The 18,432-nt window shown below is 34.6% G+C and overlaps 1 protein-coding gene and 2 long non-coding RNA genes across 3 annotated transcripts; 2 read left to right on the forward strand and 1 right to left on the reverse strand.

Annotated features, from left to right (window-relative positions):
• Positions 1-1,221: 1,221 nt before the first annotated feature.
• LOC110273938 (uncharacterized) lies at positions 1,222-2,363 on the forward strand. Its single transcript, XR_002365458.2, has 4 exons — positions 1,222-1,404; positions 1,506-1,584; positions 1,763-1,804; positions 2,313-2,363. It is a non-coding gene; the product is annotated as an uncharacterized LOC110273938 (long non-coding RNA).
• Positions 2,364-2,695: 332 nt separating this feature from the next.
• LOC127740630 (uncharacterized) lies at positions 2,696-14,921 on the forward strand. The gene is made up of 3 exons (XR_008001292.1): positions 2,696-2,830; positions 2,916-2,986; positions 14,467-14,921. It is a non-coding gene; the product is annotated as an uncharacterized LOC127740630 (long non-coding RNA).
• A 360-nt stretch (positions 14,922-15,281) lies between these two features.
• LOC107457786 (uncharacterized) lies at positions 15,282-17,949 on the reverse strand. Its single transcript, XM_016075966.3, has 5 exons — positions 17,640-17,949; positions 17,209-17,269; positions 16,770-16,933; positions 16,409-16,484; positions 15,282-15,527 (listed from the first exon to the last, which is right to left on the reverse strand). The coding sequence occupies exons 1-5, from the start codon at positions 17,775-17,777 to the stop codon at positions 15,511-15,513; spliced, it is 456 nt and encodes a 151-aa protein (XP_015931452.1). The 5' UTR covers positions 17,778-17,949; the 3' UTR covers positions 15,282-15,510.
• Between the last annotated feature and the right edge of the window lie 483 nt (positions 17,950-18,432).

Raw genomic sequence — 18,432 nt, forward strand, 5'->3', positions numbered from 1 at the left:
GATGGAGGGGAGGAGGCCGCTGCCATAGCCGCCGCCACCATCCGACACCTACATTGTCGCCGCCATGGAGTGCGTCGTGGGGAAGGGGAGCCCGAGCTTCCGATCTACCCAGCCGTGGAGTGTGTCGCTGTCATTCATGCATGCTCCTGCCACTGCCGATCTACCCAGTCGTCGTTGCTCCATCGCCCACGAGTTGCCGGTGGTCCTGCTTCGGCTTCTACATCTGCTTTTTCTTCTGCATCTGCTTCTTCTTCTTCTGCATCTGCTTCTGCTTGTGTTGATTTTTTCTGCTTTCTGTTTCTTCTTGTGTTGATTTAGTTATTGAATTTGTGTTGATTTGTTGAATTCTAATTCTTTGATTTTTGAATTTCTGCTTCTACATTTGTTTTTACTTTGTGCTTGATGTTGTTATTCTTGCTGGTGTTGGTGTTGGTGCTGGTGGAGGTAAAGGTGCCGGTAGGGGTGGAGGGTATTTTTGTCCAGAAAAAATTAAAAGGACGATTTTAATACGAAAAAAAAACGTTAAGGATGATTTTAAATAAAAAATTACGTTAGATCGGTTTTCGATTCTGACCTTCAACATTAGGGACCAAAATAATACTTATTCCTATCTCTATGTATATAGTTTAGCTCTTACATAAAATAAAAACAAAACAATATATGAAATTTACTCGTCTGTAATATCTCTATTTTCTTAACATTTATAGACATTAGTTAACGGTTATAACTAATAAATAATCAAATCAACTATATATTTTATTGATGAATATAATTTAACTATATTTTTAAATAAATTATTTTAAAACATAATTAATATAATTACCTCAATCAAATGAAATATTTTAAAATGAAGAATACACCATCCACCTATGGTTGTTCATAGCCAGACCCGGCCTGAGGCCAACCAGTTTGGGCTGGTTGATGAAAATGGTACTTTGCATACCATGTGCATGACACATGGCTATTAACGGGTCTTTCTTGCATAATTTTAAAATTTGAGTGGACTAAATTGCACATTTTAAACTTCAAAAGAGCCAAAGAGGTAAATTACACGTCAATAAAATTTTGGTAAATGCTATGATATTTAAAAAGTGATGTATACTTAAAAAAAAAAGTTAATATTTAATTTAAAAATTATAAAAATAAATAATTTTTAAAAAATTAAAACTTACTAGATAAGTTAAAAAAAATTTAAATACCAAACTCATAAAGTCGTAATCACCGTATGAAAGCCAAGAGAATGAACAAGGTTCCTCTTCTTCAACCTTAATTTAATCTCTGCTGCTTTTTTTTTGTCTTGGATTTTTGTGGAACAAAAGTGAATACAGGTCTCGAAGAAAGGGGAAGGTTCTTCTTCGTGTTCTTCGGTGCCGCAACATCCTGGTGTGGACAAGTTGGAGGAAGGTGAGGAGCTTCAGTGTGATACTTCTGCTTACAACACTCTTCACGATCAAAGCATTGTTGAGTAGAATTTGCATAATCTAAAGCTGAATATATTTTAACAGTTTTGATATTGTTCGTGACACTCTGGGCTTAGTTCGAACAGAATTCCCCCACATTGTATATTTCATGGCAGGGACATAGGTGAATTTAAAGATTTAATCATCTTTGATGTTTTTGCTATTAATTATCATTTTCCACTTTCACGTAGAAGTTGATATCAAGCTTTGTATATCTAATTGTTTTGGGTCTTCTATCTGTTTTCATTTTTACTTCTATTGTTTGACAATTTCATATTGTTGTGATGTTGGATGCACTCAAGGCGGAGAAAGCTTCTTGGAATTCTATTGGAATTCTATTGTGGGTAGGACTTTGCTCATTTAGTTACTATCATGTGCTTACATAACTTGCAGGCTTAATTTTGAAAAATATGGAATCATAAAACTTTGGCTCAACTTCATATAAATCTTTCTATTATGGCACTCTGTTTAGTCCTTTATAGAGAAACCAAATGGGACCCCAAGCAATAAGTTTGTTTGCACGAAATAGGACTACATGCTTCTATCATTTGTTCTACAACAATTATCGATACAACATTTCTGACAAATTTCAAAGCTAGTAAATAGTATAATTAGATATGATAAATTCTAGCTCTAGGCAAATGTGGTTGATTAGTACTAATTGCACAAAAAAATACTAAAACTTCTGAAAACTCCTTAATTATTAGCTGCAACTAACATGAAAGATGCATTTTTATGTTATAATAAAAAGTATTTTTCAATCATAGAAGTTTACTTCCACTTCATTCTTACTCTCTGTCATATCTTCTTCGGTTTAGTATACAGTCTGGTAGTTAACTTGTTGATTTGTAGGTTTGGGACTTAAGCTCTCATCTGAATGCTCTAGCAGAGTCAGAAACAGAGGGAAGGCTTGTATTTGGTAATATTTGGTTATTTCTTTTTCTCTGTTTAGCTACATTTTACTCTAGCACGTCTTATGTAAAATATGAGGCTTGACAATAGTCACGCTTTTTAGGGGATTGCAATAATTGTATTTATCTCTGGGAACCTAGGTCTGCTGGCTGCTGCAACATGGAATATTGACAATACTCCATTTGTTGGGCATACTGCTAGTGTTGAAGATCTGCAAGTATGTATTAATGCAAAAAGCATTAGCTGCTCTTGTACTTCGAATATTCTTGCAGTCCTATCTGTAATGTAATGAGATGTATGTGCAATTAATCCCTGCAGTGGAGCCCTACAGAGCCTTATGTTTTTGCTTCTTGTTCCGTGGATGGAAGCATTGCTATATGGGATACCCGATGGGGGAAGTTGCCAGCGGCATCTTTTAAAGATCATAATGCTGATGTGAATGTAATGTCATGGAACAGGTATTAATGCATTCACTTTATGATGCTTCTATTTCAATGTCCTTCTATATGTCTTTCTTACTTTGTACTTGATTGTACCGAGTAGGTTGGCTAGTTGTATGTTTGCCTCGGAGTGATGATGGGACAATTTCCATTCGTGATCTGAGATTACTCAAGGTATGAGCTCTAAGATTATAGCGCTCAAGATCACCCTGCTATCTCCTTAAAGAAAAACAATAAAATAGTAAACATGCTTTCATTCAGAATAAGGATCTCAATTTCAAAAACTTGATGCCGATTTATCATTTATAAATACCACAAACTAATTGGCAAGTGCATCGGGTCATACCAAGTAATAACTTAGGTGAGTGAGTGTCGATCTCACGAGAATTAATGGATTAAGCAACAATAGTTGAGTGATTAGGCTAGTTAGACAAGCTAAAATGAGTGGTTTCAAATTCAAATAGCATAAAACAGTAAATCAGAGAATGCAAGAGAGCAAACAATAAATGGTTGGTGAAAATAGTATGAGAAAATAGTTAAAGCTTTGGAGATGTTTAAATTTCTAGATTAACAATTCTTATCACTACTTTAGTCATGCAAATATTCAATTCACAGCAAAGTTTAAGTGATTAAACCCTAATTTCTTAGTAATTTAATCTCTTCTAACTCAATCAACCGCCAATTCCTTGGTCATGTAGTTTAAATTAGACGATTAAGTTCAATTCTAGTTTATGAGCTACACAAACCCTAGGTATCCAAAAATGAGGCAATTATATGTCACGTATCGCATTAAATCCAGATAATTAGAGAGCCGTGAGGAATTGATTTCAAGCAGTAATTATAGTAACATAATTTTTCCAAGATTAAACAAGAATTCAAATAGAAAAAGAGTTATCTTCCAATATACTCTAATTCCTAGAATGAAGAATGAAATCAATCTTTGAATTTAAATCAGTGCATTGATTAAGAGTAGAATGACAATAGTATTAATCTATTAAAATAAACAGAGCTCCTAAACTTAACAATGGAGATTTAGTTGCTCATGGCTTAGAGAAAAACCTCGAGTAAAAAAGTGTAAAAATGCGAAATGAGGAAGAGGAAGAAGAGAGCTCGAAAGGCTAAATTTTTTCTCCTTTTATATCTAATCCTAATTGATACAAAATTAAAATTCTAAAACCTACTATCTTTTCTTCATTCAAAAAGTAAACTAAAAACTAAAATAAGTCTTCCGTGGATTGTTGATGCACGTGTGGTCCTTGCAATTTCAACTTTTCGGATCACTTGGCGTTAAACGCTGAGTAGTGGCGTTCATCGCCACCTTCACAGAGTCCTTGCACAAATTACGAGGTACCTGGCGATAAACGCCGAGTCATGGTGTTTATCGCTAGTTTGGAAGCAACTATTTTTCTCACTTTACTTCTGAACAAAATTTGTTAAACTCGCTCGAATTTTTCTTGTAATTAACAAAATAGCAGTACGACTCAAAGTAGCATTCGTGATGGTGTAAAACATCAAATCTCATAAAATCTCAACAAATCCACATCTAAATTACTAAGATAAGATAGAAAATATGCTCACACATCACAATACCAAACTTAAATTGTTGTTTGTTCTCAAGCAATTGAAAACAATACGAACCTGAGATGTGGGTTTGCCTAAGAGTTGAGTTTTCAATTAAGTTCCTGTCTATTTTATGAGTGGGGTTGATAGCACTGTAATCATGAATAGTTTTGGCATCTCACTTTCCCTTGGGAGCTTAGGAATGCCAATATCATTCAGAACTAGAATCCGAATAATATTATGAATTCTCTCTCTTTTAACTTCTAATTAATCGTTGAACACAGTATTTTTTTCTTTTCTTTGGTGCTTTGCACCTTGAATCTAGCCATGTCTCTAAATGTTTTGTCTCAAGTTTTACTCGACACAGAATCATCACAAGCACTTAATTGGAGAACTCTTTGAGTTCTGATTTTTCTATTGATTCTTCCCAGTCAATGGTGCTTATAGCATTTAGCTTTTCTTTATTTGCAATTGGCTTTGACTATAAGTGTTATATCTCAAGAGTTCCTTGACACAATCACGCTACAAGCATATAGTTAGGAAAACAACTCTTTGAGCTTTGATTATATTTAGCCTTCCTAGTAATTGATGTTCAAAGTTTGGGCCTTGTTTTTATTTTCTTTTTCTTATTGTTCTTTTGTTTCAAAGATCAATTTCTTGTTTAATTTTAGAGAATTCATAATATTTCTCTAAATTCTTGTTCTTAATGAATTGACATCCTTTGTTCCAAGATTAAATATGCATTGTTCTTTTTCATGCATTTAAAATCACAGATAAATACTACACCATCTAATTAAATAAGAAAATTCTAAATATAATCTCAATTGTTCATGCATTACACCACTTTTTTTTCTTGTACTTTGAATTTAAGCTCAGTAAGCTATACATGAGGCATCCTTTTTTTAAATAAATATAAAAATAAAAATAACTAAAATAAACTAAACAGACCGAAAACACTAAAGATCATGCAAAGGGCAGAAAGTAAATCAATAGAAAACAGGAAATAACAAAATAAGAACGGAAAAGGGAGTTAGAACGAAAGAAAACTCAACCACCTCAGACATCCTGGTGGTCGTCCATCCTAGTGGTTGTCAACTCCATCAGGCTAAGCTCGATGGTATATGCTCTCAGTCATCCTATGTCAAGTCTCATCTGGGAGAGTTTCTAGTGCTGACTCTGTTGCTCAGTCAAAACCTACTGAAGGAGGGCACCATGACCATCCTGGCCAATCCTCAGCTGTTCAATGGAAGAGGTCAGCTGATGCCAATACTTCTGCGGTAGGAAGTAATGTCCCTGAGGCATCATGGGCTGCTCCTGTTGAAGAGGGAGAACCTGCTCTCCCTCAACTGCGGGCTCATTTCTCGCGGCTCATGCATACTCTCTGGCATATTCCATAGTCCTCCTAGAGATCGGCCTTTCTGTGGGATTGAGAATGTCATTCTCTAGGCGCACTCTTGAGGCATCACACGGGCGGTGGATGAGATGTGGGAAGGCCAGGCTTGGCGTGTATGGAGGTGTTGGAGGCAATGCTGTATATCTGCTGTGGAATTGTGATCTCCACCTCCACCCCCATTCCCTAGCATGATGTAGTGGATTATAATAGCCCGATCTACGGTAATCTCAGAGCGGTTACTAGTCGGAATGATGGAGTGTTGGATAAACTCCAACCATCATCGAGCCACCGGCTTCAGATCTTGCCGCCCGAGCTGATTTGCTTGCCCCTCTGAATTCAGCCTCTATTAGACTCCCGGGAGGCATATGTCTACAAGAATCTGATCATGCCTCCGATCGCCACTCATCCTCTCACTATAAGAGTGATCATCGTTCCTCAGAGGTGGCAGTTGGAGTGCCTCCCTTACACTCTTTGGGCCGAAGTCCAGAATCCTACCTCTTCCCATAGTGCGGCGGTAGTTCTTGGTACTAGGATTCACATCCCGAACATGCTTATATGTAACCCACGCATTTCCATAAAATTTCTGAACTTTCAGCTGGCCCACTTTAGTCTGCGGGTTAAATAACGTTCCTCAGACTCTTCTCTATATCTGCTCCTGAATTTTTGGATACCTATCCGGTTTGAGGTTAAACCCGACTTTTGAAATCACTTTCTTCTTGCTGGTGAACTCAAAGAAGTGCTCTTCGTGCAATTTAGAGCTGAACCAGTCGGCGTCAAACGAATCGGTCTGAGGGGCCTTTTCCTTCCTCATCCTTGAAGAGGACTCTCCTTCCTTTGGTGCCATGTATAACAATCAAAGAACAAGCGGCACGACAACACCAAACTTAAAGATACTAAAGATTGGGTTGCCTTCCTTTATATATATATTTACCTTAGTGCTTAACGCCCAGATAGTGGCGTTTAGCGCCACCAATACAGTGACTAGATCTTCAATTGGAGCACCCTTGGCACTAAACGCCAGGTCTCAACGTTTAGCATCACTAAGACAGTGGCCTCTCCTCAAAATATATGCATCTTGACACTAAACACCAGGTCTCGATATTTAGCGCCACTGAGACTGTGGCTTCTCCTTGAAATGCGTGTGTCTCGGCATTAAATGCTAGGTCTCGACGTTTAGCGCCACCCTCATAGTGATTGCCTCCTGGTGCCAAACACCAGGTCGTGGCGTTTAGCATGGAGGCACCCGAATAGAAACTCCTCCAGAGTATTTTGAACTCCCTTCTGATTGCACCTGTTTCTGTTATAAACACTTTGTATGACTAAAATAAATATAAAAAGAAGGAAAACTATAAATAACTAGAATAAAGTAAATAAAACAAAAATCGAAGGATACTAAAGATTGGGTTGCCTTCCAAAAGCTCTTCTTTAACGTCACTAGCTTGACGGCCAGTTCTGTTAAGTCAGCAGATGAGCAGACCTTTAGCGATCAACTTCGTCTCCGAGATAGTGCTGTAGCCTCTGGCCATTGACAGTGAACCTCCTATCAGAGTTTTTTTTGTTGGAGTTCCACATGACCGTAAGGAGACACTCTAGTTACTACAAACGGTCATGACCACCGGGATTTCAGCTTGCCAAGAAAATTCTTGAGCCTTGAATTAAACAATAAGACTTTCTGGTTTGGTTCAAATGTTCTGGTGGCTATACTTCTATCATGCTACACCTTTGTCTTCTCCTTATAAAGCTTAGCATTTTCATATGTTGACTTTTCGAATTCATTAAACTCGTTGAGTTGGAGGAGCCGTTTTTCTCCTGTAGCTTTGGCGTCAAAGTTCTGGAACTTTGTTGCCCAGTAAGATCTGTGCTCCAACTCCACTAGCAAGTGACAGGCTTTGTCATAGACCAAATGATATGGGGACATGCCGATAGGAGTCTTGAAAGCCTTCTGGTATGCCCAGAGAGCATTATCAAACTTTCTAGCCTAATCTTTCCTTGAAGCACTAACGGTCTTCTCCAGAATCCTCTTGAGTTCTCTATTAGAGACCTCGACCTGTCCACTTGTCTGAGGATGATAGAGGGTAGCTACCTTATGATGGACTTTATATTTCTAAAGAAGAGAGTCCAACTGTTTGTTGCAGAAGTGGTTTTCCTATCACTGATTAGTGTCATTGGGACACCAAACCGGCTGAAGATATATCTCTGAAGAAAGCTCATCACCACCTTGGCATCATTAGTGGATAAAGCTACTGCTTTTACCCCCTTGGACACATAATCTATTGCCACTAAAATGTATTTGTTTGCATATGAGGGAGGAAAAGGTCCCATGAAGTCAATACTCTACACATCAAACAATTCAATCTTTAATATTCCCTATTGTGGTATCTTATTATGGTTGGGAATATTTTCAGCTCTCTGGCATTTGTCACATTTCCTCACAAAATTCCGAGCATCTTTAAAGAGAGTTGGCGAATAAAAACCTCGCTGGAGGACCTTTGTTGTTATCCTCTCATCACCAAAGTGACCACCGTACTCGGAACCATGACAATGCTAAAGAATCTGATGTGCCTTTTCATCTGGAATACATCGTCGAATGATACCGTCTGAGTATCTCTTGAAAAGATAGGGTTCTTCCATAAGAAATACTTGACATCACCGAGCAGCTTCTTCACTTGCTATTTAGTATACTCTTTTGGGATGAACCTCATAACCTTGTAATTTGCAATATCTACAAATCATGGGGCTCTTTGTGTAGCAAAGAGTTCCTCATCAGAAAAAATCTCATTCACAGAAGTGGGTTGTTGTACGACATCTTCAGGCTCAATCCTGGAAAGGTGGTCAACCACTTGATTCTCTGACCCTTTCCTGTCTTTAATCTCAATATCAAACTCCTAAAGAAGGAGAACCCACTTGATCAATTTTGGTTTAGCATCCTGTTTGGTAAGAAGGTACTTAAAAGCAGCATGGTCAGTATAAATAATAACTTTAGAATCCATCAAATAGGACCTAAACTTATCAAAAACATAAACTACAGCTAATAGTTCTTTTTCTGTAGTTGTATAATTATTTTGTGCATCATTTAGCATAAGATTAGCATGATAAATGACGTGCACAAGCTTGTCTTGTCTCTGCCCTAAGAGAGCTCCTATAGCATGGTCACTGGCATCACAAATCAATTCAAACGGTAAATTGCAGTTAGGAGGAGTTATGATGAGTGCAGAGACAAACTGGGCTTTCAGAGTTTCAAAATCATGTAAACAATCATCATTGAAGCAAAAAGGAATGTCTGCAACAAGAGGTTGCTTAGAGATTTAGCAATTTTAAGAAAATTAGTTTTGAACCTTCTATAAAAACCTGCATGTCCTACTCCGGATTGTCTTTACATTAGTGGTGATGGTAATTTTTCAATTACCTCTACCTTAGCTTTATCAGCCTCTATTCCTTTACTTAAAATCCAATGCCTAAGAACAATACCTTCAGTCACCATAAAATGACATTTTTTCCAATTTAAAATAAGGTTTGTTTCTTGGCACCGCTTCAAGATTAAGGAAAGATGTCTTAGGCAAGAATAAAAAGAATTACCGAATACAGAAAAATCATTCATAAATACCTCAATAAACTTTTCAACCATGTCAGAAAATATTGAAAGCATACACCTTTGAAAAGTTGTTGGGGGCATTGCACATTCAAACGGCATCATCCGGTAAGCAAATACACCAAAAGGACAAGTGAATGCCGTCTTCTCCTGATTTTGAGAGTCCACTGCAATATGATTATATCCAGAATACCATTTAGAAAATAATAAAATGCATATCCAACTAACCTCTCAAGCATCTAATCAATAAAAGGCAAGGAGAAGTGGTCCTTCCTAGTTGCAGTGTTGAACCTCCTGTAGTCAATGCACATACGCCACCCAGTGACGATTTGTGTGAGAATTAGCTCATTATTCTCATTCTTGACCATTGTCACGCCTCCTTTCTTGGGAATAACTTGTTTATGGATTTAGCCGCCTTTGTGGTTGCACTTCGGGTTTAACATCCTCCTTAAGTAGAATCTTGTGCATACACATAGTCGGACTTATCCCTTTCAAGTCACTAATGGTACACCCAAGAGCTGTTTTGTGGCTTTTAAGCACCTGTATCAACACCTCTTCTTCATCATGACTTAGAGAGGAGCTAATAATCACTGGATAGGAATCTTACTCGCCTAGAAAAATGTACTTAAAAGAGGGATGCAAGGCTTCAACTCAGGCTTGGGTGGCCCTTCCTCTTTAGCATGTGTGTATGTTTTTTTCCTTTTGTGGTGGTGAATCATCAATCTCTAGCAAACCATCCTCTAAAGGGAGTTCTAAAACACTATCAAGCTCTTCCGCTTCAAAGACCTATTGAATCAATGGCTCAATTCAATCAACTCTCATTGATTCCTCAGAATCACTAGGATATTGCAAGGCCTCAAGCACATTAAGGACAACCTCTTCATCATTGACTCTCAGAGTCAATTCACCCTTTTGCACATCAATAAGGGATCTTTCTGTAGCTAGAAAAGGTCTTTCCAAAATAATGGAAGCATTCACATCTTTTTTCATATCCAGTATTATAAAATTAGCAGAAAAAATAAAGGGTTTTACTTTCACTAATAAATTCTCAACAACTCTAAGAGAAAATTTAATTGAACAGTCAACAAGTTAAAGAGAGATTCTAGTGGATTTTACCTCATCAATTTGGAGTTTTCTCATAAAAAAAAGTGGCATGAGATTGATACTTGCTCCAAGATCATATAATGCCCTCTAAATAGTAATATCTTCAATGGTGCAAGGAATTAAGAAGCTTTTCGGATCTTGCATCTTCTCACGGAGATCCTGTTGGATAACTGCATTGCATTCCTTGGTGAGCACTACGGTTTTACTCTCTTTCCAATTCCTCTTATTGGTCAACAATTCCTTCATGAATTCAGTATAGAAAGGCATTTTCTCTAGAGCCTTTGCAAATGGGATGTTGATCTGAAGCTTCTTGAAGACTTCTAGGAATCTTGAAAATTGGTTGTCTTTAGATGCCTTTTGAAGCCTTTTAGGATATGGAATTTTTGACTTGTACTCAGACACTGAAGACTTCACTTTGTATTGCTTAACATTAATCGGAAAAAGGTTGTTTGGATGCCTCTTAGGGACGTGCTCCATTTTGTTCTGAGTCTTCTCCGGAACTTCTTTTTCAACCGACTCGTCACTAACCTGTGCCTCTGTACTTGCTACCTTACCGTTTTTCAGATGTAACACTGTATCTTTGGGGAAGGTGTGTGGAGACCTCTCAGTTACTTGATTGCTTAACTGACCCATTTGAACCTCCAAGTTTCTAATTGAAGTTCTGGTTTTTTGTATGAAACTATTAGTATTCTTGAAGAGTTATGCAGTTAGAGATTCCAAATTAGAAGGTTTCTGAGAACGAGAGGGCGCATGGACTGGAACTGACGGTTGTTGTTGTTGTTATTGAAATTGTTTTGATGAAAATTACCCTGAGGAAAGGAGTTGTTGAAATTTAGTTGCCTCTGTGGTTGATTTTTTTCATCCAAAATTTAGGTGATTCCTCCAACTCAGATTTTAAATCTTGGAAAAAAGGTCATTATTGGGAGTTTGGAGGAATTACCCATATAATTAACCTGTTCAGAGGCAAATTGACCATAATCATAATTTTCACCCTGAGAAAATTCACCACTCAAGTCATAAAGAGCATCTTATGTATTAATAGCTCGAACTTGTAATTCACCAAAGTGTTGAGTAATGGCATTTATTTGTTGAGACATGACTTTATTCTGAGTAATAATAGTATCCAAAGCATCTAGTTTCATGACTCCCTTCCTCATTGCGGTTCTCTTAGAAGAGTATAAATAATGGTTGTTATTATTAACCATCTCAATCAACTCTAGAGCTTTTTCAGTGGTTTTCTTCATATGAAGAGATTCTCCTGCAGAATTATCTAAAGAAGTCATGGCGGCCTAAATAATCCCATCATAAAAGATTTGCAATTGTTTCCAGTTTGGAAACATATCGGGAAGGCACTTTCTTAGCATAACCTTGTACCTCTCCCAAGCTTCATAGAGAGATTCACCCTCTTGTTGCCTGAAGGTCTGAACATCGGTCCTTAGCTTGGTCAGCCTTTGAGGTGGAAAGAATTCAGTCAAGAATCTGCTTACCACATTGTTCCATGTATCCAGGCTCTCCTTGAGTTGTGTATCAAGTCACTGCTTGACTTGGTCCCGTACAACAATTGGAAAGAGAAACAGCTGATAAACATCAGGAAGGACTCCATTAGTCTTCATTGTATCACAAATCTGCAAGAAATTAGAGATGAATAAGTTTGGGTCTTCCTACGGGAGTCTATGAAACTGACAGTTTTGTTGCACCAAAGTGATGAATTGAGGTTTCAACTCAAAGTTATTAATAGCTAAAAGAGGCACAACAATGCTACTCATAGAAAGTAGGATTTGGAGTAGTGTAAGAACCAAGAGTTCTCCTAGTATTAGGAATAACAACATTGTTATTGTTTGGCTCCATAGTGATTTCTTTAATTTCCTCCTCAGAATTCTCCTTGAGACTTTCAGCAGCTCTATAAGCTTTAGCCTGCTGTTGGCGTCTTTTAACAGTCTTTTTAATCTCAGGATCGAAATTAAGAAGAGGTTCCTTGTTCCTGTTCCTACTCATAAACAAACAAAAAATAAGAAAAAGTGGGAATCTATACGTCAGAATGAAGAGAATTTCCAGTGAAGTAAATCAGATAAAAGAAATAAAATAAAACAAACTAAATAAAATATAGAAAGATGCAAACATTTTTAAAATAAAATTAAAGAAAATACTAAAAAAATTTTGAAATTAAATAGAAGAAAATTTAGAAAATAAAATGAATAAAGTAAATAAAAATAGCTAAGAAAATTTTGAACTAAACGAGAAAAGAAAAAAATGAGAAAATTAAATCAAGAAAAATTCTAATCTAGGTAATTAAACAACGGATAATTGTCAATCACAGTTAATCTCCGGCAATGGCGCCAAAAATTTTATGTGGATTTATGAATACTACAAACTAATCGGTAAATGCATCGAGTTGTATCAAGTAATAACTCAGGTGAGTGAATGTCGATCCTACGAAGATTAATGGATTAAACATCAATAGTTGAGTGATTAGGCTAGTTAGACAAGCTAAAATGAGTGATTTCAAGTTCAAATAGCCTAAAACAGTAAATCAGAGATTGCAAGGAAGCAAACAGTGAATGGTTGATGAAAATAATATGAGAAAATAGTTAAGGTTTTGAAGATGTTTAAATTTTCGGATTAATAATTCTTATCAACCACTTTAATTATGCAAAGATTCAATTCATAGCAAATCTTAAGTGATCAAACCCTAATTCTTTAGTAGTTTAATCTCCTCTAACTCAATCAACTGCCAATTTCTTGGTCACTTAATTTAAATTAGAAGATTAAGTCCAATTCTAGTTTATGAGCCACACAAACCCTGAGTACCCAAAAATGGGGCGATTATACGACACGTATCACGTTACATCCAGATAATTAGAGAGTTGTGAAGAATTGATTTCAAGATGTAATTCCAATGATATAACTTTTCCAAGATTCAACAAGAATTCAAATAGAAGAGTTATCTTCTCATATACTTTAATTCCTAGAATGAAGAACGAAATCAATTCTTGAATTTAAATCAGTGCATTGATTAAGAGTAGGATGACAATAGTATTAATCCATTAAAATAAACAGAGCTCCTAACTTTAACAATGGAGGTTTAGTTGCTCATGGAACCTCGAGTAAAAAAATGTAAAAATGCAGAATGAGAAAGAGGAAGAAGCGAGTGCGAAGGGCTGAATCTTTTCTCCTTTTATATCTAATCCTAATTGATACAAAATTAAAATTCTAAAACCTACTAACATCTTCTTTTAATTTAATTTTTAAATTAAAAACCAAAAATGTCTTCCCTGGAATTGCTTGACACGGCCTTGGCGCTAAATGTTGAGCAAAAAGCCAAAAATGCCACCTTCATAGAGTCTTTACACAAATTACGAGGCACCTGGCGCTAGGCGTTTATTGCTAGCTTGACAGCAAGTTTTTTTTCTTTTTTTTTTTTCGTCCTAATATTTCTTGTAAATAACAAAATAGCAAGATGATTCGAAGTAGCATTCATAATGGTATAAAACAACAAAATGTCATAAAAGCTCAACAAAGCCACATCTAAATTACTAAAAAAATAAGAAAGATGCTCAAGCAACATGCACTTTCTCCTTGTTAACTCGTGCCCGCAGGTTTTCAAGTGTTACAACTTTCAAATTATAACTTTACATATTTGGCTTCAATTTTTATGTCCTATAGCATGTTGATGGTAACCCAGTTCATTAGTACACTGGTTCACCTCTCAATCTTTCCAAGCCGAGTCCCTTTATTGCAAACACATTAATACTATTTTTCTTTAAAACACTAAATCCTCCTAAGCTTACGAACCCTGAAGCACATAGACTGGTATAAAGAACGCTTTCTTTCTTAGTTCTTATAAAAAGGGTTTGGATCACGTTACTTAGATAATTTTTTTACCCTTGATTCATTATCCTTCGAGATGCATTATGGCGAAAAACTAGGTTACACAATGTCTGATCTTTCTGCTGATATTTTTTGGTGGTGTTGTCAGCTCATGTGAAAAGTGCACTAATTTGTGTATAGGAAGGAGATTCTGTGGTAGCACATTTTGAATACCATAAGCACCCAATCACATCCATTGAGTGGAGTCCACATGAAGCCTCTTCATTGGCCGTTTCATCATCCGATAATCAGCTTACGCGAGTAAAATATTTATATATCTGCAAATCCCGTTAATCAACTTCCAAACAGATTTTAGTACTCTTTTTAAACCGTCTATTTTGTGATCTTTGTTGATCTATTTTTATATATAAAATACTAAAGTTACATTCAACTTGATTCTACTAGAAGGAATTAACTTTTCTACTGTTGAAATGATTAATTATCACTGAAAGAAACTAATTAAAAAGTTTAGTGCCTAAACTAGAAAAGAAAAGGTGTAGATAGTGGGTATTATTTTTCCAATTCTGCCCTCTTTATTTCTAGTGTGTTGCCCATTTTACGTCGTAGTTACCCAAAATTAAATAATATTTCCCAAAATTAAGTCTATCGTTATTGAGATTGATCCAATTCAGACCTCTCAAGTAGTTAGTAGTTATTTTTTCAAAATCACAGGAGCTAAATGAAGTTGTCTCTGGAATTTTGACATGTGTTTCGAAATTCGAACGGCTAATATGGTGGTGGACAAATTGGTAAAAACAAACACTTTATTCAGGTGTATTTTTTGTGATCAATGATCTATCTAACGAGATGTAACTGATTGTACTAATTTGTGTAAGTTTTTTTGTATTTTGGTTCTCTAAAAAAATGTTTTATCCCTGATCAAATGCTTTTGTATCCCAACAAAACGTTTTATATCCTAAGATTTTGCTTCTCATAGTAAATCCAATAGACTAAAATATATGAACTGTTATCTATTATTATTATTATTTTTAAGCACGAGAGTAAATGGAGATTAAAAGAAAAAACCCAAAAAGTTGAGTACATACATATGGAACATGACAACATATCACTAAGAAACTAAAACAAATAAAGCTTATTAGAGCACACATCGTACGTGGTTAATCAGCATCTCCTGCAACACTACATACTGAATAGGAATGGTCTATTTTCCCCCCTAAAGCTATGTTAATAATAAAGAGAACCTGCAAAAACCGTAAATAATGGAGGAGAACTCAATGTGAGTTAATTATGTTTTTCCAATTTTAATATTGTTATTAAGTGTCCACTAGTGTACACAAAATTCTAGTTTTATTCTGATTTATATATATATTAGTGTATCAATAGGCCGTGACTAAAAGGTTAAATTAGTTTAAATAATGAAAACGGTAAGTGATTTATAATTTAACTAAAAGGTCTTGAGTTTAAATAATGAAAACAATATTTAAAAAAAAAAGTTGAACACTAATCTTTTTAATATACTCATTATATATAGTAAGTATATATAGATAATTAGACCCACATATTTATCAAAATAAAATCACCAATAAAAAAAATAAAAAACACTATATAGACATAAAAGTCATCATATATTTTTTTATAAAATATATGTGTTGTTTATTTATTTTGAATATATATTTTATATTGATAATTTAGTAATTGAATTTTTTTTGTGTGTGTATGTATATCTAGCATCATTAAAAAAATATGTAATCTAAAATTTTAACTATAATGACTTTTTTTTTTCAAAAAAAAAATGTTTTTAGAATGGTCTCTATAAATATCAGAATCTCAATTGATATGTCATGAATAAAATACAGCAAATAAAACTGAGATTTGCTTGCAAACACCTAAGAATTCCTCCTTATTGAGATTTCTTAATTAAACTTTTTAAGGATGTATATATAATATCTATACCATGAGTTGAGATTTAAAAAGAAAGATTCATTTTAAAAGAAATCCAAACTAATTGAGGTTTAACTGTTACTTCATTTCACTGTTCAAAAATTTTATTCTTTATTTTCTTTCTTCTCTGAAATTTAATTTGGCAAACACAGCCTTAGCTATTGGGTGCAGAGGCTCCTACCTTGCCACCAATTCCCTCTTGAAGCACTGTTTGGATCGCTACCATCGGGATCATCATCCTCCTTATCTTTTTTGAACTACAATGAGAATGAAAATTATTAAAATGTGTCTATAAATACAGTATTTAAAAAAGAATCGCATATACTAAATAAAAAAAAAGACGATGTGAGAATTATTTATGAAAAAGTCTAGGATCAGCAATTTTATTAAATTTTGGCCAGCATGTAACTAATAAAAGAAAAGTGAGCAATCCCACACCATTAGATAAAATCTCATATCATTAAAAACATCATTAATAGCTATTTAATGCTACAAATCACAAAAGTTGCTGGCTCCTAGCATTCCTCTTATTTATGACTCACAGCATGATGGTGGGGTTGAGGAGGAGGAGTAGTAGTGGCGGTGGTGGTGGTCCTGCTTCTTGGGGAATAAATTTCTTGACCACCATAGTAGATTGAAGAGCTGTAGTAGTTAGGCTCCACCACACTCTCATTCTTGTTTGACATGCCACTACTCTTACTTTTACCTGGAATTCAATGCGGTTCTATGCATGTTATCTAAATCCTAAATTTTAAATTTTAAACAGAAAAAATATGTGTATTCTCTCTATATATAAAAGATAATATCCCATTAATAGAATATAAATCACATTAAATTTTATTTTATTCATTAAGTTCTAGTAAATAAAAAATTAAGTAAATTTTATTTTTTAAAAAATATTATATATTTTATTTGTGTTTTTCTTTAAAAAAAAAACCGTATCCTTTCAGTATCTTTCTACGTACTTAGTTTTGAACGAACCTGATATTGCAAAATGTTTTCCTGCCACATCTTCTGTTCTTGAATAATCTCTCCCTCCAACCTTAAAAATAAAAAATTAACTGGATTATTGATTGTTGATATGTCAATTAAAAATTTCACAAACCAAATTACGATTTCTAACAGAAAAAGCATAAAGGGCTAACTTTTAGTTAACCAATACTAATTAATTTTAGATTTTAGGATTTATAATTTAAGGTGTAGGATAAAGAATTGATAATTTAATATCTATAATTTAAAATAAACAAAATAATTTAAAAAAATAGCTAATATTGACTGAAAGTAATTACTTAACATTATTTATTCTAATAATAAAAGGTTTTATTTTTTATTTTTTTAAATAGAAAAAAAGTTAACCCGCTCAAAAAAAAAAAAGGAAAAAAGAAGAGAAAAACTTAAAGAATGATGCATACAGATGATGAAGGCGGAAAAATGGAACCAAAGAGAGCGAGGGAGGAAGATGAAGTAGAGGATGAGTCCTTGGGACCAAAAAATTGATCAAAGTTATTCATGGTTGATGAAGAAGATCCTTGTTTTTGGTTATTGTCCATATATCTTTATAGGAACTATATACTTGTTATTTAAGGTTTTGAATTTGGATGGACTTGCTTCTTAACCAAACAATATAACTAATAACTCCTTAACGACCAAAACATATATACGACACCCCAAAAACAGAAAAAGAAATAAAATATAAAGAAGAGAGAAGATAGGAGATAAGCAGAGAAGTTAGCTTATGTGTAAGAATTGGCAAATAATTTGTGCTATTTATAAGCCCAAAAATGTATATGCTTCCCCCCATGTGGCATGTGCTCTCATTTTCGTCACTTTAATTGCCAAAAATAATCATTTTATTATCCTTTCCATTAGGGCTTTTTTTATTTAAAAATAGAAAAACTTTAAATCATTAGAGTATATCTATTTGGTTAGTCAAAAAGGTCCATTATATTTAAAGTTGGTTTATTAAGAATATATATAATAAAAAGTTAACACAATCTTTTCTTATATGGTTTCAATTAATATCCTATTTTTAAGAAAATGAGTGTTAAATTTATTCAATCATCATATGGTTAGTAATATAATTATTCATATTGTTTTTGTCTATTCGTTTAAATTTTTGGAATGAGTGATTTTATAACGTAGTATTAGAATTCTATATTCAAAAAATTTTTAATTCAATCTTTATTAAATCTTAAAAGTAGAAAA

Source organism: Arachis duranensis, chromosome 7, assembly GCF_000817695.3.
Source record: "Arachis duranensis cultivar V14167 chromosome 7, aradu.V14167.gnm2.J7QH, whole genome shotgun sequence".
Classification (NCBI taxonomy): Eukaryota; Viridiplantae; Streptophyta; class Magnoliopsida; order Fabales; family Fabaceae; genus Arachis; species Arachis duranensis.

Bases quoted from the DNA above. Each gene is read 5' to 3' on its own strand.
- LOC107457786 (XM_016075966.3), bottom strand. From the start codon at position 17,777: ATGGACAATAACCAAAAACAAGGATCTTCTTCATCAACCATGAATAAC. The intron at 16,934-17,208 runs GTTCGTTCAAAA...ATTGAATTCCAG, and splicing joins AAAACATTTTGCAATATCAG to GTAAAAGTAAGAGTAGTGGC. The intron at 16,485-16,769 runs GTGAGTCATAAA...TTCTCATTGTAG, and splicing joins CTCAACCCCACCATCATGCT to TTCAAAAAAGATAAGGAGGA.